Source organism: Physeter macrocephalus, chromosome 19, assembly GCF_002837175.3.
Source record: "Physeter macrocephalus isolate SW-GA chromosome 19, ASM283717v5, whole genome shotgun sequence".
Lineage (NCBI taxonomy): Eukaryota > Metazoa > Chordata > Mammalia > Artiodactyla > Physeteridae > Physeter > Physeter macrocephalus.
The window spans coordinates 8,200,773-8,222,186 of NC_041232.1; the positions used below are offsets into that span (position 1 = coordinate 8,200,773).

Below are 21,414 nucleotides of genomic sequence, written 5' to 3' on the forward strand. Positions count from 1 at the left end.
GTTTCACAGTATCCCATCTACTGGGATACTTTCCCTGACCACCCAGAGGAAATTAAACACCACCCACCTGTCCTGGTACACTCATCACAAATTATCACAATTACTATTTGCCTGTTTTCCCTGCTACAATGCGAGCTTCCTGAGGGGAAGGACTTTGGTTTGTACTTTCATACATATTTTCCTAGCAAACAGGCAAAGAATAAAAGATGAGAACAATGATGCCCACTCTGTGTGAGGATGTGGTTAAACAGGCATTTTCACATACTGAAAGATAGAAAGATTCTCAGATATATTTCCTTCTTTCTTCCATCCTCTCTGTCTCTCTTGCTGGAAAGGGGTACTGGCCACGAGGAGTCTCAGATCATAGATCCTTCAGTAGCTCCCCACTGTTCTTTTCATAATATCCAAGTTCTTTAACATGACAGGCAAGACCAATGTATCCCCAACATCTAGGTTAGTGCCTGGCACATAGTAGATGCTCATTAAATATTTACTGGGTGAATGAATGGATGCATGGATGAATGTTTCCCAAGAGGACTTACACTGTAAAACCTTTATACCATGTCAATCTGAGCTAGGAGAGAAAATGTAAAAAATATCACTATGCATTTCCAAAATGCTGTGTACTAACTAACTCCTTTCCTCACCTCTTCTCCAGAGTGGCAGCAATTCCCATCCCGTCCCATTCACCAGAAGAGACAACAGAGGCACAGAGAAGCTAAGTGAGTCTCCTAGGGCCACATAGTGAATAGACTGTGGGCTTCATTCATGGGAAAAGGAACATCTCTAAGATTGCAAGATCCTTATACCCCACCCCAATTCCGAAGACCCTGCATTGCTATTAAGCACCCAAATCTTCCCAAGGTCTAATCTAGGCTAGTTCAGAGTCAAACATCCAGAAGGCCCTTATTTAATCACTTTCACATCAAGTGTATATCAAGTGTGCAAAGGGTAAGCAGCTTTGTGTGAGAGGGTGCAATTCCTAAGAAGGCCAGCAGGTGGGGCAGAGCGCACCCAGGTGTCTTCCGCTCACCTGCTGTTTTCCACAAGGTAATGAACAATTTTGTCCAGGACCTTCTCAAACAAGGCTGTACGGATCCACAGGTGCTTGATGGCGAGTGGGGACAGGTTGGGAAGTTTTGGCAGCTTTCGCACATTCTCCTGGAGGCCCTGGATCTGGTTTCGCCTTCAAGACCAGTGAAGGAAGAGAATAGATATTCACAAAAGAGGAAATCCAACAGGATCAATATGCAAATGGAAAAGTGTCCAACTTCTCTAAGAAATCAACGAATGGCAATTAGAACAACAACAAGAGCCCATATTGCTCCTGGAGAATGGGAAAAGAGTTGAAAAAAATAATACCGAGCGAGTGTGAAGATGTGGTAAAACTGACACTTTCATACACTGTTGATGGGTGAGCCAGATTCTCATACTGAAATTTTTTTTTAACATCTTTATTGGAGTATAATTGCTTTACAATGGTGTGTTAGTTTCTGCTTTATAACAAAGTGAATCAGTTATACATATACATATGTTCCCATATCTCTTCCCTCTTGCGTCTCCCTCCCTCCCCCCGTCCCTCCTCCCTCCCCCCCTCCCTATCCCACCCCTCTAGGTGGTCACAAAGCACCGAGCTGATCTCCCTGTGCTATGCGGCTGCTTCCCACTAGCTATCTGTTCTACGTTTGGTAGTGTATATATGTCCATGCCACTCTCTCACTTTGTCACAGCTTACCCTTCTCCCTCCCCATATCCTCAAGTCCATTCTCTAGTAGGTCTGTGTCTTTATTCCTGTCTTGCCCCTATTGAAATTTCTGTCTCTCTCTTACATTCTCTCTCTCTCGGCTGGAAAGGAGTGCTGGCCAAGAAGAGTCTTGGATTATAGATCTTTTGGTGGCTCCCCATTGCCCTGGAGAAGGAAGCTTTTTAACATGACTAGCAGGGCACTCCATGACCTTGCCTGTTTGCCTCTCCAGCCACCTCCTTACCACTCTCTGCCTCTGACCCCAGATCCAGCCAGACAGAGATACCTGTGGATCCCTGAGGCTGCGAAGCTCTCATCTGAGGACTTTCTGTGAGCTGCTGCTTCTTCCCGGCTTCCCCCGCCCACCCTATTCCCTGGCTGACTCCTTCTCACTCTTGAGGTCTCAGCGAGGGCACCCCCTCCTACAGGAAGCCCTCTTGTACCAGCTGAAGCTGGGGAGGGGCCCCTCCTCTGTGTTCCCTCTGCAGCTTAACTTCCCACTCACTTCTCTGTCTTCCCCTCCACGCTGTGACCTCGAGGGTATGGACAATGTAACTTGACTGCTTTTAAAATAAAATATTGAGTCTACCAAGTGGCAAGCCTTGGCCCTTTTTCACGCCTGTATCTCCAGGGCCCAGCACAGTGCCTGGCATATACAAAGGGCTCAGTAAATATGTCCATGAATGAATGATTGCACAAATGAATGAATGGACACCTGGAATGGACATCTCTCATTCCTCCATTAGAAAGTTGCTCCCAATGTTATGGAAGGTCCATGGAAATCCATCCCTTTTAAGAAGTTATCAGCAAACACCTGGGAATTTAGCAGATGGACTGGAAGGCACCTAAAGACCAGGTGGCTGAGGAGTCAGATTCCAAATGGGAGTTGGCAATGCCAGATCCATAGCCTTACCCATCAGGCAGTTCTGGCCAGCAGCCCAGGGCTGGCAGGGCCTAAAGGGCAAGGAAAGGGCCATTTCTCATCCAGTGAAGTACAGTAACCACTCATGGCAGAGAGGGCAAACACATGACATGCATGCCTCTCTCTCCCTTCTGTTGCCCATAACAGGCATGGCTAATCAATCCATGCCCTCTTTCCCATGAAGCCCACTCACAGCTCCAGAATCTTTCACAACACAACTCTCTGTGCAGCCAGCCACTAGGACTAAATGGGTTTGAAACCTATTTGCCATCCCTGGCCAGGCTCCAGGTAGGGGGTTTGGCTGTGCAGTTGGGACGCTGGGGGTGGCTCGGGTGGAAGGCCCTCATGTACACACTCTCAGGCCATGAGCCACCCCCCAGGACACACAATCAGCTACTAAGACAACATCCCCTTCAATGACTGCTTCACTGTGAGCATCTGTCCACGCAGACTGAGACCATGTTGGTTATGTTAAACTTTGATCTTCCTGCATTTGGCACAGGCTTGGCTCAGAGTAGGCACTTACTCATTTTACACTTGTTTCTTGGGCATTTCCCAGGTGCTGAGCACTGTCTCAGACCCTGGGGACCTAATGGGGGATAGCACAGGTGCAGCTGCCTGCCCTCAAGGAGTTCAGAGTCAAGTGGGGGAGACAGACAACAATCAAGTAAGCAGTAAACGAATGAATGAATAAATTACAGATGGTGATAACAACTGGGAAGACAATAAACAGAGGGATATAAAAGAGAAATGGGGTGAGGGTTGGAATTTACCATTAGTGAGGGGAAGGCCTGAGGATGACAAGGAACCAGCCATGGGAGATGAGGGGTGTGAACTGGGTGGAGGGTACAGTGTGTGCAAAGGACCTGGGGTGTGAAAGAATCTGGCGGGTTGGAGGAGCAGAATGGAGAGTGGAGAGGGTGCAAGGAGGTGCAGGCTCTCACAGAGCCCGGGGAGGAGCAGGGGCTATCCTCTGGGGGTACCCTAGCCTGTACCCCGTTCTCAGCACTTACGCGCTGTCGATCAGCTGCTCCAGGTCCTGCACCTTGCGGCTCAGCTCCTCTGCTGGCGGGAAGCTCTTGCCCACTTTCATGAAGAGAGCTGCGATCTTGTTGCTGCGCAGGAAGCCAGCCGCCCGCCTCCGCAGGCCATGCAGGACGCAGGCCTCCACAGCCGCTGCAGGGACACAACGATGAGCAGGCCCTGCCCATGCTCCCCAGTGCCCAGCCTGGCTCTGAGCTTCAGACACACACAGGTACCTTGAAGATCTGGGGACCCCAGAATCACAAATTTCGTGACAGCATCATAGCAAAAAGCACATATGCCTCTCCACCATCCAGCTCCTCAAAAGGGAGCAAGGGGGGCTTAGTGGCGAACCCACGCTTGCTGCCCAAGGTCAGATCTTCTCTGTTCACATTCTCTCCTGGCCAATAACCAGCTGTGTGGCAGGGGGCAATTACTTCCCCTCCCTGTGCCTCAGTTTCCTCATCTGTAAAACGGGGATGGTATGAACATTAACCTCGTGAGGTTGCTGTTAGGATGAGGTGGAAAAAATGCACGGAAAGCACTTTGCACAGAGCCTGGCACACACCGTGTGCTTTACGAATGTTAGCTATTACTCCTGTCAATGAGGGAGGGGACCATGTGACTGCTGAGCTTTATTCCGGTTAGGGAATCACATTGTTGTCATTACTACTGTGACTCCAGTAACAGCTAACATTACGGATCTCATTTGATCTCTGCCACAGCCAGGCAGAAAGGAAAACCATCCATTTTTCAGATGTGGAAACTGAGGCTCCCAGAGGTAAAATGAACTGCCCAGGGCCACCCAGCAAATAAGTGATGGAGCTGGGATTCAAACCCACATCTGAACCCAAGGTGTGCTCACAACACTTGTGCCTCCACAAAGGGCCTTTGAAGAGAGGATTCAGTCATAATCTTCCCATTTCTGTGTTTCCCCTGGAGGCCCTGCCCAGCCCTCCTCAAGTAAGAGACCTAGGGTGTAACCTGGGTTCTACCACTAAATTGCTGTGTGACCTTAGGCAAATAACTTTCCCCCTCTGGTCCTCAGTGTTCCCTTCTAAGAAACAGACCCTGTGCAGGCCATTCTGATGGCCCCTATCTTATATCTGATACTCTCAGCAGCCTTTATTTATCTTCTTACTTTCCGTCTTACACAGCAGACTGGGAGCTCTCTGGTATGCACTGGAGCATAATCCATGTTTATGGGAAAATGTGAATTTATAATAAGAGCTACCCCTCCTTGGGCACCTACTGGGTGTCAGACCAGTGTTAAGGTTTACCTTCCCTGATCCCCGTGGCAAAACTCATGAAGCATGTGTTCTAGTTACTGTCATTTCAGAAGAGGACACCAGCACTCAAGAGCCTGGCCAAGGTCATGCCATGTGCAAGGAGAAATACTGAGAGGTTTCGGTTTAATTGCTTGTGTTGTTTTTGTTGTTGTTAGAAACGACTTGGCTTTGAAGGATTGTTCACATGTTGCCTAATCTGCTCATGGATTTAAAATATTCTGGGTGATGATCTCTAAAATATTTTCATTTTTGCTTACATACCCAGAACTTTCATTTCTTTATACTGATTAAGTTCACGATCCATTCTGGCTTGGTAGACATTATTCCATTCTTTCCGACAATGGCTCATAGGGAACAATGGACAAAAGAAACCTCAGGGACATCCCTCAGGTCTCATTTAGAGCCAGCAGATTTCTCTCACCCCCAAACTCTGATCAGAGTTAGAGAATTATTATGATTTTCATCACTCTCTAGTCTTCTAAGTCTTTAATTGGTAGGTATGCTAGTGAGTCCCAAAATGGACACGCACACCATGTCTTCTGCAAATAAAAATGTCCAGGAGAAAAAAGAAAGCCAGAGATATATATCTATATTTATATAGAGAGATATATATTCCCATATATATGTATGTGTGTGTATATATATGTGCACGCATAAATGTGTATTTTTGTATATAACGTAACATCTTACAGAAAAACCCGAATGAACTTTTTGGCCAACCCAATATATATATAAAACCTATTTCTGGGACTTCCCTGGTAGTCCAGTGGTTAAGACTCGGCGCTTTCACTGCCATGGGCCCAGGTTTGATCTCTGCTCAGGGAACTAAGATCCCACAAGCCAGGAGGCGCAGCCAAAATATATATATATATATATATATATATATATATTTAAATAAATGCATTATCACCTAAAAAAATAATATCTTGCCCAAGGTCACCCAGCCAAGAAGTGGCAGAGGTGGGATGTGAACACAGGTGGGCTGCAAGGGGCTGAGCTGACGTCAGTGGTCTCCCAGGTCATGGCATGTGCTCGGCCAGCTGCAGGCCCACGGATGGTGTCCCCGGCCACCTGGATGGAAGCTGATGGGCCCCTCTATAAGGCCAAGATCGTGAGGGGGGCATTACAGCTTGTCCTTTGTTATGAGACTCCAATCACGAAATAAAAAGGTTTTCAGGGAGAAAGAAACACTCCCACGTATACTTACACACTGCTTATGCACTGAATCCTGACTTCAGGGACACGGTAAGACACCTGTCTCTAGCCATTGTGAAAGTACAGTAAGAACCTGGCAGCGAGGTTATTTCTGGAACCCTGTGGGCCTCGCAGGTTCAAGGAGAGAAGTCTCAGTCACACTCTGAGCCTGCCTCCTTTGCTGAGCCAGCTGGAAGAGATCCCTCAGGATGTGTCTATGGCTCTTGATTCCTTATTATTTTTTTTAAGTCCTCATTCATCCTGTCTCTTTACCTGGGTGAGGAAAGGATGTAGAGCCCATCCCTTAGATGCAAGACCCTTGGTCGCCTGGGGTAGGGACAGTGCGAACGGAACCCACGGGAGGGAAGGCATCCTTCTGTGTCAACCATGATTACCTTTTCCCGGGGTGCAGATGTCATTCTTAATTTCTTCTCTACTTCCAAATCTTTTCTCTACTTCCAAATTCCCTAATGGAGTCCCTTTAGAATCCAAAAATAACTTCGCAGTTAAAAAGCAAAAGAATGACATGAGAACTTTGCTCAAAGAAAGACGCCACATCCCCGAGGCAGCCCACAGAGGGGAAAAAAAGCCGCTTTTCAAGGCCACGGGCCACTAACTCACCACAGAAAGAGATGATGTGGCTGCTGTCTTCGTGGACAAACTTGCGCGTGACAGCTTCCTCCATAATCTGCTTCACCTGGAAGACAGAGGCACCAGAGGGGGAGACCCAAACCCACTTGGGGTGTAGACACCTCAAAGGGCTACATCACCCCCCATGGTGTTCTCAGGCTGCTTGGAATGTTTTGGTAACTGCTTTCCTTCCACATCCTCCCTGCTGTGTTTTCTGTAGGGCTAGGGCCTGTGGCCTCTGATAGCTCCACACTTCACACTGAACTAAATTATTTTTTCAGGCTCTCTGCATAGTGGGCTTCTCTTGAGGTGTCACGAAAAATGTCCTCTCCTTCCTGACTGTCCACATCATCTAAGGCATCCCACCTCTAACTCCTTCCGTCCCCTGTTATGGTTTCTTCAGAGTACTTCCTGTCCTATTTGTTTACTGTCTGTCTCCACCTTCTACAATATAATTTCCCCAAGGGCAGGGCCTTGTCTGCCTTTTTTTCACGGCTGTATCCATGAAGCCTAGAATAGTGCCTGGTCCACAGTAGGTCTCCATAAATATTTTCTAAGTGAGTGGATGAATGAATGAATGAATGAAACGGGTATATTAAAAAAACAGGAAGGTGTAGTATGAAAAATCAGCCCTGGAATCCTGTAGACCACAGTTCAAATCCCTGCTCAGGTACCTACCAGCTGAATTTTTTATCTTATTTTGGGAAACAGAGGCTTAGCAACGTGTAGAAATTCACCCAGAAACGTAGAGCTGGCCCAGAGTGGAGACAGAATCCAAGCTGGGTCTGACTCCCCAGGCTGTGTGTTTTTCATACTACATTCACTCATTCAACAAATATTTATTGAGTACCTGTGATGTGCCAGGCACAGGGGACACAGCGCTGAAAGGGCAGCCATGCCTCTGCTTATGGAGGTGGCCCTCTGGGGGCCTGAATGCCCTTCTGCTTTGCTGGATTCTGGGCCCCACTGTGTCTAGAGTCACTGTAGTACTTTAGCAAAGTGTTTCTCCCCTCTAAGGCCTCAGTTTGCCCACCTGGAGGTTGAGAAGGTCAGAAGAGATGACCTCAAAACCTGGTCCCAGCTCTACATCTCTGGGGCTGTGACATGGGGATCTGGAATCCACCCCCATCGATGAGCCCCTACTCCCTTCTGGCTGCCCTGCAGCCCACCTACACTCGGCCTGGCCAGCCCATCCACGCACCTGTCTGAGAGCAGTCTCAGGCTCTCAGTGCCCCTCTCTCCCTTCCTTCTGATTGCCTTCTGGAGGGGAAGACAGAACCCAAAGTATCCTTGGCCATGTTCTCCGGAAAAACACACGGCAGTGACAACCTGAGAGCTGACACAGCACTTCCCCCGACACAACCAAGTCAGCACCCGCACCGTGAACAGCTCCCAGCCACTAAGCCCAGCAAGCTCTAAGCCTGGTTTTGCCAGCAGCATTTCAAAGTCTGAAAACTATCTAACTGAGCCTGTGGAACTGGTCCCACTTACAAATGGGGAAACTGAGGTTCAGGAAGATGAACTAGCCCACCCAAGGCCATACGGCTAGGAAGCAGCAGAGCTGGAATTCCAACTTACAAAAATGTTTCTCATTTTGGCTCCAGCTGCCATATCCTGACCCCTCTAAGCTACTAGCTGTATTTCCTCAGGCAAATCATGTCGCCTCTCTGAACCTTAGTTTTCTCACTGGGTAAAGGGCTTGTAGGAACAGCACCTACAAGGGGCAATGGGAGGACTGCACCAGGTAATGCACCCCACGTGCTGAGTACAGAGCCTAGTGAGCAGTGTACCTGTGATAAATGTTAGCTGCATGCAGGTCATTGCCCTGCCGAGAACCTCACGCCTGGCCTCCTTTACCGTTATTCTGGTCCTGCCTGAAACATCACCTGTTAAGATTAAATTTCCTTGCTTGGGGGCCCACAGTGGCTGCTTTTGTAACATCCATCAGATTTGTGATGATTTTGTCAGCACCTGTCCCCCCTGCCAAGCTGTGGACCCCATGAGGGCAAGCACTCCGTGTCTCCCTGCTTAACAACTGTGGTTCCAGCACACAGTAGGTGCTCAATAAAGTTCTGTTTGAGGAATGAATGGCTTGAAAGATCATGAATGACTTCTGCTTTGGTAGAATATTCTAGTTGAAAAACATGCTTCCTTGTCACTATAATCATGGGTAAACGGAGCAGCAGCATAATGATCCCTGGAGCAAACAAAGGCACAGAGGGGCGGAGTAACCTGCCCAGAGTCACACAGCTGGTGAGGAGTGGATTCAGGGCTTGGACCCAGGTTTATCCGACTCCAGGGGTTGAGCCCCTTCTACAACATGCCGTTAAGCCCACGTGGTCTCAGAGCATTTGTCCCCCTCTCTGCCCTCCTCAGCCTCAGGTACCTGCCTCCATCTTTTCTCTGCTCCTAGCACCTAGACTTGGACATCCTCTGGGAACAGAGGCAGAGAGAGTGAGTTCAGGCCAAATAGTGGCGACAGTGGACTGTCAGGGAGGCATGGGGGTGGGTGTCCAGGCAGCTGGATCGGGAGTACTTTCAAAAGCACAGTGAGGGGCTTCCCTGGTGGCGCAGTGGTTGCGAGTCTGCCTGCCGATGCAGGGGAACCGGGTTCGTGCCCCGGTTTGGGAAGATCCCACATGCCGCGGAGCGGCTGGGCCCGTGAGCCATGGCCGCTGGGCCTGCGCGTCCGCACACCACAAAAAAAAAAAAAAAAAGCACAGTGAGTAAACAAGAGCCAAGAATTGGGAACCAAACAGACTTGGGTTCAAATCCTGGCTCAGCCACTTACTAGCTGTAGGAGCTTAGGCAAACTCCTTTACCTAGCTCCAATTTCTACAGGATCGTTTTACTGACTCTTTTGGCTCCACCATCGAAATAGACTCAGAGTCCAACCATTTTTCCTCCCCTCCACCAGCACTGCCCGGGTGCAAGTGATCCTGGTCCAAGTCATATCTCTCCTAGATTGACACTGTAATCTCTCACTGGCCTCCCTGCATCTACATCCTAGAGGCCGTCTTAACATGTCCAGAAGGATCTTGTTAAAAGGTAAGTCAACAGAACAACCAGACAGAAGGTCGATAAGCAAACAGAGGACTTGGACATTATAGACCAACTGGACCTAACAGACGCATGAACTATCCAATCAACAAGAGCAGAATACACACTTTTCTCAAGTGTACAAGGACTAGTCTTCAGATTAATGTGTGAGGACACAAAACAAGTCTTAATAAATTAAAAAAGACTGAAATCAAAGAAAGTATCTCTTCCGATCACAATGGAATGAAGCTAGAACTCAACAGCAGAAGGAAAACTGGGAAATCCAGAAATAAATGAAAATTTAAACACACGCTTAAACAATGAGTCAAAGAAGAAATCACAAGAAAAATCAACAAACATCTTGAGACAAAAGAAAATGAAAACACAACATGCAAAAATTTATGGGATGAAAGGGAAGCAGTGATAAGAGGGAAATTTACAGTTGGAAATACGTTAAAGAATAAAGATCCCAAATCCGCAATCTAATTTTACACCTTAACGAACTATAAAAGGAGAATAAACTAAACCCAAAGCTAGCAGAGGGAAATCAAGATTAGAAATAAACAAAATAGAGAACAGAAAAAATTAACAAAAGCAAGAGCTGGTTCAAACAATCAGCAAAATTGACAAACCTTTAAGCTGGACTGACTAAGAAAAAAGGAGAGGGCTTCTCCGGTGGCATAGTGGATAAGAATCTGCTTGCCAATGCAGGGGACACAGGTTTGATCCCTGGTCGGGGAAGATCCCACATGCCGTGGAGCAACAAAGCCCATGCGCCACAACTACTGAGCCTGTGCTCTAGAGCCCGCGAGCCACAACTACTGAAGCCCGTGCGCCTAGAGCCCGTGCTCTACAACAAGAGAAGCCACCGCAATGAGAAGCCCGCACACTGCAATGAAGAGCAGCCCCCTGCTTTCCGCAACTAGAGAAAGCCCGTGCGCAGCAACGAAGATCCAACGCAGCCAAAAATAAATAAGTAAATAAATAGATAAATAAATATTTTTTTAAAAAAAAAAGAAAAAAGGAGAGAAGACTCAAATAATTAAAATCAGAATAGAAAGAGGGGACATTACAAGGGACGCCACAGAAATAAAAAGGATTATAAGAGAATACTATGAACAACTGGATACCAACAGATTGAATAACCTAATAGACACTTAATAGACTATAGTATAGTGTAAACATAACACTTACATGCACTGAGAAACAAAAAAATTCATGTGATTCATTTTACTGTGCTATTTGCTTTATTGTGGTGGTCTGGAACCAAACCTGCATTATCTCCGAGTCAAGCCTGTATAAGAAAAGCCCATAGCTACCATCATACTCAGTGGTGAAAGCCTGAAAAAGCTTTTCCTATAAGTTCAGGAACAAAATAAAGATGCCTGCTTTTACCTCTTCTATTTAACATAGCACTGGAAGTCAGCCAGATATATTAGGCAAGCAAAGAAACAAAAGAGGGACGCACACTGGAAAGGAAGAAGGAAAATTATCTCTTTTTCCAGATGACATGATCTTATATTTAGATATTATATACAGAGAGAGAGGTTTGTATGCCCATGTTCATAGCAGTGTAATTCACAATAGCCAAAAGGTGGAAACAACCCAAGGGTTCATCGATGTTTGATAGATAAACAAAATGTAGTATATACATACAATGGAGTATTATTTAGTCTTAAAAAGGAAGGAAATTCTGACACATGCGATAACACGGATGAACCTTTGAGCACATCATCTTAAGTGAAATAAGCCAGACACGAAGAGGCAGATGCTGTAGGATTCCACTTATATGAGGCACCTAAAGTAGTCAAATGAATAGAGAAAACAGAATGGGGCTGCCAGAAGTTGGGGTGGGGACGAGGGGAAAATGGGGAGTTAGTGCTTAATGGGTACAGAATTTCAGTTTTGCAAGATAAAAAGAGTTCTGGACACTGGCTACACAGTAATGTAAACATACTTAACACTACTGAACTTAAAAATGGTGAAGGATGTTGAGTTTTCTGTTCTCTGTATTTTACCAAAATGTTAAGAAGCATGTATGTGTTAATGTAGTATAAATAAGTATTTTCTAGTTAGAAAAAACAGGGTAAGTACGACCACCATCCCTCCGGTGCTCAGAGCTCTCCCGTGGCTCCCATCTCACCTGGAGTGACAACCCAAGTGCTCACGATGGCCCAAAGGCTCCACATAACCTGGGTCCCTCACTGTCCTCCCAACCTCCTCCCCCACTGGTCCCGTCACTCACTCCACATACCCCATATCTCCTTGCTTGTTTGCCCAGCTCAGAGGGCACGGTCTCACCTCACGCCTTCACACTTGCTGTTCCCTTTACTGAATGCTTTTTCCCTAGAAACCTACACGGTTCAACTCTTCACTCAAATGTCACCATCCCTGATCATCCTATTTAAAATCTCAACCCCACCCCAGCCATCACTCAACATACCCCTTTTCTGCTTATTTCTCTCCATAGTGTTTATTGCCCCTAGCACGCTATGTATTTTGCTTCTTTCTTGGCATCCCTTGACTTCCATGACCCATATGCATCACTTATCGCCCTATGCTTAAGACCTAGAAGAGCACATAGTAGGCACTCAATAAGTATCTGTTGGATGAATGCATACTTCCTAAGGGGAGGTTTAAATGAGGAAGTATAGGTAAAGCACTCAGCATAATGCCTGATACATAGTAGGTGCTCAATAAATAGTAACGTTTTAATAATGATGACCATGACCTCTTTACTGCCCATCAACAAGTCAAATCTGGTCCATGCATCCCACGTCCCTGCCATCAAACACATGTATGCAGGTAAAACCAAGTTAAAAACAATAAACAAAATTAACCTTGCAGGGGAAACACGGCCACCAAGGGGGTGAGGTTGAGGTTGGGGTTATAAGCAGGTGGGATGGAATGAGCGAGTACTAGTTAAGTCCTGAGTGTGTCACAGTTTGCAAAGCTCTCTCCTGCCTGCCTCACCTCACTGGATCATCACAAGAACTTCACAGTAATACCCTCTCCATTCACAGAGGAGGAAACTGAGACAGCGGAGGGAGGATACTCCTTGCAATGGGCTGTTTAGGTTCCTCCAAAATTCATACGCTGAAATCCTAACTTGCACTGTGATGGGATTAGGAGGTGAGAACCCTGATTTACAGCAGGTCTGCCAGAAGTACAAGGAACAACCTGAGATTTGCAACTGGTACCTGAAATTGGGGGATCAGTCTTGTGGGACTGAGCCCTTAACCTGGGGGATCGGATGTCATCTCCGATAGATGGTGTCAGAACTGAGTTAATTGTAGGATGCTCAGCTGGCGTCGGGGGATTGCTCGTTGCGCAGAAAACCCACAGTCTGGTGTCAGGAGTACTGTGTGGGAACAAGTGAGAGCAAAGGAGAAACACACAGGAGTGGCGTGTTTTTGCAGCTCACTGACCCAGCACAGGAACATTTGGTTCTGCCGGGCTGGCGTTCCCTGCAGCAGCAGGACAGCTCTTGGGGGGGTGGGAGGAGTGCCGAAGCGTGACCACTCCATTTCAGGGCAGGCATCAGCTCCTTCCAGAGGGCCAGCCCTCTCTTAAGCAGGTCGCAGCCCTCCTGCCAGCGTCCTCCTGTTCCTTGGAGGCGGCCATCTGCCTATCACCCTCTGGAGTGGCTCTGATGCAGAGGCCCTGCTGCCAGCCTGCCTCTTTCCCCACGGTTAGCACAGAGACCACCAGGCCTCATAGGCTCCCTCCACAAAAGGAGGCTGTGAGCTTCCTCAGGATACGTGAAAGACCCTTCAGCTTTAACTTCCGGCTCTGCTAGCAACTAGTAGGGGCCCTTAGGCTGGCACTAACCCTCTGGCCTCAAAGACCTGCCCAGGATGCCTTAACCTCTTTCCATTCCTTTTCCTTGTCACCTGCTTTCCAACCCTGTAAACTGTCAACCTCCCCTAATGTTATGGGCTCAGCTGTGTCCCTCCCCGGCCCCCCACCAAATTCATGTTGAAATCCTATCCCTTAGGACCTCAGAATGTGACAGTATTTGGAGATGAGATCTTTACAGAGTGATAAAGTTAAACTCAGGACATTCGAGTGAGCCTTCATCTGGTATCATCTGGGGTCTTTATAAGAAGAGGAAATTTGAACATGGACAGGTACAGAGGGAAGACCATGTGAAGACACAGGGAGAAGACAGCCATCAACAGCCGAGGAGAGAGACCCAGAACAGACCCTTCCCGTCCGGCCCTCAAAAGGAACCAATCCTGCCAACACCTTGATCTTGGACTTCCAGCCTCTAGAACTGTGAGAAAATAAACTTCTGTTGTTTAAGCCACCAAGTGGTACCTTGTTATGGCAGCCCGAGCAGACAAATACATCTGCCGTCTTCCTCTCTCCCTCTCTCTGGAAGGCCTGGGGCATCCCTAACCATCATATGTGGCAGATAACACTGATGTAGTACAAAGAGGATGGGGCCTGGGGGCTTTGACTTCTCTGTGTTGCAGGATGGCCTGGCCAAGCAAAATTAAGATTCAGAGGTCAGCTGGTGGCAAAACCATGGGCAGGTGTCTTTACTGGGGGCTCTGTGTGTTTGAGTGATAGCAAGAGGACTTTCTGGTTTGGGGCTGGAAAGGAAGGAACAGTGTGGGGTACAGGGGCCATGGGACTCAGGGGTGGGGAGAGGATGGCGGTGGGGGCCATGAGAAGGTTCTGATGATGGGGCAGATGCCGCAATGCACCACTCAGATCCCATGAGGACCGGAGGCTGCCAGCTGCTGGGAGAGCTGCTGTCCCTTAGGAAACAGGGTCATCTCAGCTGCAGAGAGGGCCTCCCCCAAGGTCGCAGTCCTTCCCGGGGTGGCCCATCCAATGAATGATGCATGTGGGGTGTGAAGATCCGGCATCCTCGCCCTCACATGGGACAGCTCTGAAGGGCCGTCCCAGCTCTCCACAGGGCTGACTGAGGCTTCCACGGAGGCCACATCGTGGCCCAACTTCTCCCTCCACCCACTCCTGCTTCTCTGCCTTACCTCTCCTGGCGTTGACCCCAAGAGCGTGCCCTCATAGACCTCCTGCATTCTGATCTCTATCTCAGCACTGACCTCGGATCAACATGTCTGGACAGCAATCTACAGGGACAAGTTGCAAGTGATTCAAACGGAGGTCAATTCATCTGGGCAGGCGGCAAGAGAACCAGCCCTCGGATACTGAGTTCAAGGTGGAGAGAGCTGCAGGGATGGAGTCAGACAGTTCTGCCCTGAAGGGGCCCTTAGTCCAAAGAGCCACAAGCTAAGAGAGGTGGGAGGTAAGTACGATGGGGACCAGCAGAGCTCCTCGGGGCGGGGCCCAGAAGCACCAGCACTGGCACCAGCTGGGAACTGGTTAGAGATACAAATGCTCAGCCTCACCCTGGACCTACTGAATCAGAAACTCGGGTGGTGATCAAGCCCTCCAGGTGAGCTCAAGCACGCTCAGACGGTACTCAAGGATCTAAGGGGATGGAAAAGGAGGGGGGGGGGGGGAAGGGGGGGTAGGATATAAAACAAGGAGCTGCCCCAAAATCCTTAAGAAAGAGGCGTAGCAGTCACAGCTCTCTCTGGGGACCCTCCCCACACAGCCTGCCCCTTCTGGGAACCTCTCCCTCCCACCCTGATCAGACTGGGGGCAGTAGCGGTTCCTGGTTCCCCAATGTTAATATCACAGGGTGCTGCATGCTTCCCGGGGTCTCACAGCATCCTTCCCTTGCCTTAGTCAACAGCCCTTTATTAAATTCACCTTAATGTACTCAGTTTGGGGGAAGCACTTGCTTCCTACCGGCACCCTGACTGCACACACGCATTGTCTCAACTCCAAAATCTGCAGAGCAGAGAAGATCATCTGCTTACAGCTGTGGATCCTGAAACTCAAAGGGTAACCTTGCTGTTGAGGTCACACAGCTGGGAAGCTGGCTGCAGGGAGGAGCCCGTGGCTGCCTGGCTCTGGGCCTCTTGTCCTGGGGATGGATCTGGGGGTGGGTGGTGGAGGGGAGAATGCAGCACCCAGGGTGTTCTCAGCCTGAACAAGGGGTTCCGGCGAGGGAGGGCCCCTCCCAGGGAGGGCCCCTCCCCACCTCCGTTGGCTCCCAGCTGTGGGCTAGAATATCTCCCCAGAAGTTCATAACAGGCTGACAGCCGGAGGCCAGGAGAGGAAATTAAAAGGCAATGCTGTGGGAGCCTCCCCCAGAAGGTCACTGAGAGTCTTGCAGAAGAGGGCATGGTCTCACCGCAGGAAGAAAGAGGCTGCTGCCCACTCCTGCGAGGGGGGGACCCATCCCTGGGGACAGATCAGAACTGTGGGTGGGGGAAGAGGGTCTGGCAGCTGCAGAAGACTTCCAAAATTAGCTCAACCACCTTCCCCCTCTCAGACCCCCAGACATGGTCTTGAACTTGGTCTACGTTGGAGGCAGACAGATTGAGGGACCGTGGGGTGGTTTGGAGACAGTGGCAGTGGCACGGTGCCATCCTGGCTCCTTGCGGCCTGTGTGATTTTCCAAGCTTTGGACCAGGAATCCCGCCCCATTTGGGCGGCACAGAGGCAGTGACTATGGTTGGTGCCACTCTGGAGCCACACAGACCTGCATTCTCATCCCAGCCCGGCCACTCACGTCCAGTGTGAGCTTGGTCGAGTCGTGCCCCTGCTGGCACCTCAGTTTCCTCATCTGTAAAGTGGAACCTATCACCCCCTGGGGCTGTGCTGAGAATTAAATGTGATGTGACTGGTGAAAGGGCAGGCCGGGCTAGCACACAGTAGGAGCTTTATGATGCTAAAGCTTACCCTCACTTTTTTGGGCACTCGCTGTGTTCCGGGGACTATCTGTAAGCACAACCTTAATGAGGTCATTTCCCAAGTTATTCCCATTTTATAGATGGGGAAACTGACACACAAACATTAGCTAACCTGACCCAGGTCATGCAGAGGCAGCAGGATTCAGACCCAGGGCCTTTGTTCTAACAAATACTTTGTCTCTCACTGCAGAAGCGGAGGCCACTGTGAACCAAATGCTTCTGTTATTCTCCTTTTGTTTTGTCATTCTGCTTTTGTTATTAGAATAAAAGAGAATGTATACTAAGAGCATCTACGAAGTGCTAGGTGATCTGTATAGAATGTCTGATTTAATCCTCACGAGAGCATTATTATCCCCATTTTAAAGATGGATAAAGTGAGGCACAGAGAGTTTATACAACTTGCCTGTAGGTCACACAGCCAGGACTTGAAGCCAGGTCTGTCTGACGGCCTGACCTGGAGCCCTGCCTCCAGCCCTGCCCAATCCTGGGTCAGGCCCTCTGAAATCCCAAGGTGCTGAGAAACCTGTGAGGAGGGATTCTCCAGTGTCTCCCAACTTGGGGATGGAAAGAGGCACTGAACTGGGAGTCAGAAGACCTGGGTCACCTGGGTGTGACTCTGCCAACTACATCCCACTGTGGGGACCCTTCAGAGGCAGAGGGACCTCAAAGGTCACAGTGGTCGGGAAACTGTGATCCCTCTCCAGCTCCATTCTAAGGAGTCCTCCAACAACTGCTTGCATTTCTCCAACGATGGGGAGCTCACTCTTTTTGGAACCAGCTTCTCAGCTCTAAGGACAGGATGTGAGGAGGCAGTTGAGAGAGGTGGAGTCACTGACCTGGGGTCCAATCCTTGGCCACTCACTGCCCACATGATGCTAGACAAGCTTCCCCATCTGTAAAATGGGGTGGATGCTCTTAGCACCCCTACCTCACAGGGGTAATGTGAGGCTTGAATGAGATTGTGGAGACTGTACCTGGCACATAGTAGGGATGCTACAAACAGTAATGACTCTTGAGATGATAGTGACGGTCAGGTTCACTGCGTGGATTTTCTTCCTGCGGTGGATTTTCATGAGGGTGGGTTAGTTAGGTGAATGGCCAATTGCTAAGGGGCCCTTTCAGCTCTATTAACCAACCCCAACTTCCTCTGGCTGTGGCCCAGCCGTGCCTCCACATCAGGCCTCAGAGCACCTCCCCCACCCCACCGCCGGCCCCACCCGGCAACCATTCAGAAATCTGCCCTGCCCCCCACATCCCTCCCTCCCTCTACCTGCAAATATTTAAACAGCATAAAAGGATAATTAATCTCAGGAGGGAGACAGGGAAATCCGGGCCAATCTGCAAAGCCGGAAGGGGGGCTCCTGGTGGCTCCCTGGTCTGCCCTGTGTCTCTCCTCCTCACGCCTGCCACCTGTCCACACCCAGGTACCCTCATGTTGCCCACCTGGAACTCTGCCAGGCTCCAAATCAACTTGCTCCTCCTTCCTGACTCTCCACACTGTGCTGTGTTCACTCCTCTAAGCCCCGGATGGGAATCACATGGCCCAGTATGCAGGGCTGTCATAAGGATTATGGAAAATACAGGCAGGGGACCTCAAACGAGACCCACCACACAGCTGGCACCATATAAAGGGAGGCATTTTAGTGATGTGAGTAAGAACATGGGCTTGGGAGCCACCAGGCCCAGGTCAAACTCCAGCTCTGCTGTTAGCTGGGGAACCTCAGGCCTCGGTTTCCTCATCTGTGAAATGGGGATGATGTCTGCACCACCTCACAGGGCTGCTATGTGAGGATTCCATAGACAAAACAGGCACAGTGCTCAGAACTGCCCTGTCTAAAACAGTCTCTTGCATGGCACCCTAGAACTTATCACAGCCTGATCGTCACTACACGTCTGTGGATTTATTCGTTCAGTGTCCGTCTGTCCCAAGTAAACCTTGAGCCCCTCGGACAAGCAGTTCAATATATATTTGGTGATCACTCTGATTACATCTAAAACATGAATACCAGTAGCCGATGCTTATGGAGCTGGGTTCCAGGCAGTGTCCTAAGCCCCTTTGACTCCTGATCTCGTTTGCTATGTGTGTAAGGCTGGGGTCAGCAAACTTCTTCTGTAATAAGTCAGACAGCAAATACTTCAGGCTTTAGGATAGCGGTGCCATATAAAATACAGGATGCCCAGTAAAATCTAAATTTCAGATAAATAAGAAATACATATATATATACATATATTTAGTATAAGTATGTTCCAAATAGCGAATGGTAAATACTTTTGCTAAAACATTACTGTTTCCCTGAAAGTCAAATTTAATTGGGCTTTCTGAATTTTCATTTGCTAAATCTGGCAAACCTCTTTTTTAGGCCACCTACAGTATACATCACAGAGTCTCTTTGGCTTTTACAACCCTCTGTGATGTAAAAAGCACTCTTGGCTCAAGGGCAGCACACAAACAGACTACATTTGGGCCACTGGGACCCCTGGTTTAAAGCACCCAGCACAGTGCCTGTGGCACATAGGAGGCCTAAATAAACATCACCAGAGCTGCCACCTGCTCGGTGGAGGCCTTAGAGCATCCGCACGCCAGCTGGGGTCTCAGGTGGTAGATGCCTGTGGTGCAGGTGGGTGAGTGATGCTTACGTAGCAACAGCTTCTGAGATGGAGGCCCCTAGGCAGCCTGACTCTTACGTCTACAAGAAACTCACGGTGGAGAGGACCATTAGATTAGGATGCCTAGAGGGCCTTCGAAGTGGTTTTAAAAATAACTCTCAGGGACTTTCCTGGTGGCGCAGTGGTTGAGAATCCGCCTGCCAATGTTTGAGTCCTGGTCTGGGAAGATCCCACAGGCCGCGGAGCAACTAAGCCAGTGCACCACAACTACTGAGGATGTGCTCTAGAGCCCGTGAGCCACAACTACCGAGCCTGCGCACCACAACTACTGAAGCCCGCGCGCCTAGAGCCCGTGCTCCGCAACAAGAGAAGCCACCACAATGAGAAGCACGTGCACCACAACAAAGAGTAGCCCCCGCTCGCCGGAACTAGAGAAAGCCCGCGTGCAGCAACGAAGACCCAACGCAGCCAAAAATAAATAAAAAACAAAACTCTCAGCATGTGGGGAAAGTGGGGAGAAAAGGGGGGTGGCTCAAAGGCCCCCTCGACAATGACTGGGGTGAGGGGGGTGAGAGGTGGATAGGCTGGGCCACTCTGCAGGCACCCCGGATGCTGAGAACAAGATGCAGATACCTTAAGAGGCCAGTATTACCAGCCCTGCCTCAGGACGCAGGTCCCCAAAGGCAACACAATGGGCTCACCTCCATGCCTTTGCCTACGTGGTGCCTTCTGCCAGATGCCCCTTCATGCATGCTCCAGCTGGCTAACTGCAACTCAGGCTTCAGCCCAGGGGTCCCCTCCTCCTGGGAGCCTTCCTGGACTTTCCATACCCCAAGCGGGGATAAGCGTGCCTCTTCCACGTTCCGCTAACACCCGCCTTCCCATAACGTATCACATGAACCAAAACTAGCAAAACTGACTGCTCAGTCAGTCAACATTCACAGAGCGCCTCCTGTGTGTGCGGCATTAGGTGGCAAGCAGATAGAGTCCCTGTCCTCATGGAGGTCACAGTCCAGCAAGGTGGAAAGACATTAACTAAATCACACCAACGGGTAGATAATGACGAAGCGAGACCAGTTCTCTGCAGTGAAAGAACTTGGTTCTATGAGAACAAATAACAAGGAAACTGGGTGGGTGGGGAGGTCAGGGAGGGCTTCCTGCAGGAGGTGATGCTCAAGATCTGAAGTACAAGTAGAAATGAACCCTCTGGGCTTCGGATTCGCCAACTCTAAAGCATAGGGGAAAAACTTCCTCCTGCTACTGCCCCTACAGAGGTGCCCTGGAGCTCAAAGGGAGGGACAGATGTACGGACAGTGTGACAGGGAAAAGCACTACATGGAAATAGCTGGCAGCTCTGTATTTTTAAATTTGATATGGGTGAGGCACGCAGGAGGTGAGAGTTGAGAGGGGCTGCAATAGGGCTGAGGCTGATGGGTGGGGTGGGGGGTGGGGGGGAAGGAATATTTTGGGAAGCTCCAAAGCACAGACACAGATGTGGGGGCTGGATGGGACCGCCTGGCAAGCTGTAACTATTCCCATGGTGTGGCTCCACCAGCCTTTCCTGCCAAATCCTGTCCCTTCCCAGTCACACGTGCATTCCTTCTGTGTGACCCACGTGACTCCCACCACCTGACATTCGCTTCTGCAGTCCCCTCCACCTGACATCCCCACCCACTCTTACCTCCACCTCCAGCTCTGGAAAAACCACCCAGTGCTCCAGAACCAGATAACGTGACGTTCTTACTCCCTCCTGAGACCCCCTCGAGTTGATGTGATGCCCCCTCCCTTTCCCAGCTCCTAGAGTAACACCCACTGCACAGCCATGAGCACTGGACTCTGGAATCAAACTTCCAGAATTCATATCCCAGCTCATGCACGCATGATCTCAGGCAAATCATGTCCCTTCTCTGAGCCTCAGCATTCCCATCCATAAAATGGGTGCTATTCATATTAGTGTTATATTAGTATTTGTGTTAGATATTAGTATTGCCTCACAGGCATAAGATAATACATTTTGTAGCAATATCTCTTGGATCTGTCTCTGAAGGCAAAAGAAATGAAAGCAAAAATAAACAAATGAGACGTAATTAAACTTAAAAGCTTTTGCACAACAAGAGAAACCATCGACAAAACAAAAAGACAACCCACGGAATGGGAGAAAATCTATGC

The 21,414-nt window shown here is 49.2% G+C and overlaps 1 protein-coding gene across 1 annotated transcript in view; it reads right to left on the reverse strand.

Moving 5' to 3' along the window:
• The window catches only part of SGSM1 (small G protein signaling modulator 1), a 61,886-nt gene that overhangs the window by 28,433 nt on the left and 12,039 nt on the right, over positions 1-21,414 (reverse strand). The window contains exons 3-6 of the mRNA XM_055080680.1: positions 6,794-6,869; positions 6,568-6,651; positions 3,680-3,842; positions 1,034-1,186 (exon numbers count right to left, since the gene is read on the reverse strand). Of these exons, the coding sequence (XP_054936655.1) occupies positions 1,034-1,186; positions 3,680-3,842; positions 6,568-6,651; positions 6,794-6,869 (476 nt within the window). The remainder of the gene's footprint in view (positions 1-1,033; positions 1,187-3,679; positions 3,843-6,567; positions 6,652-6,793; positions 6,870-21,414) is intronic.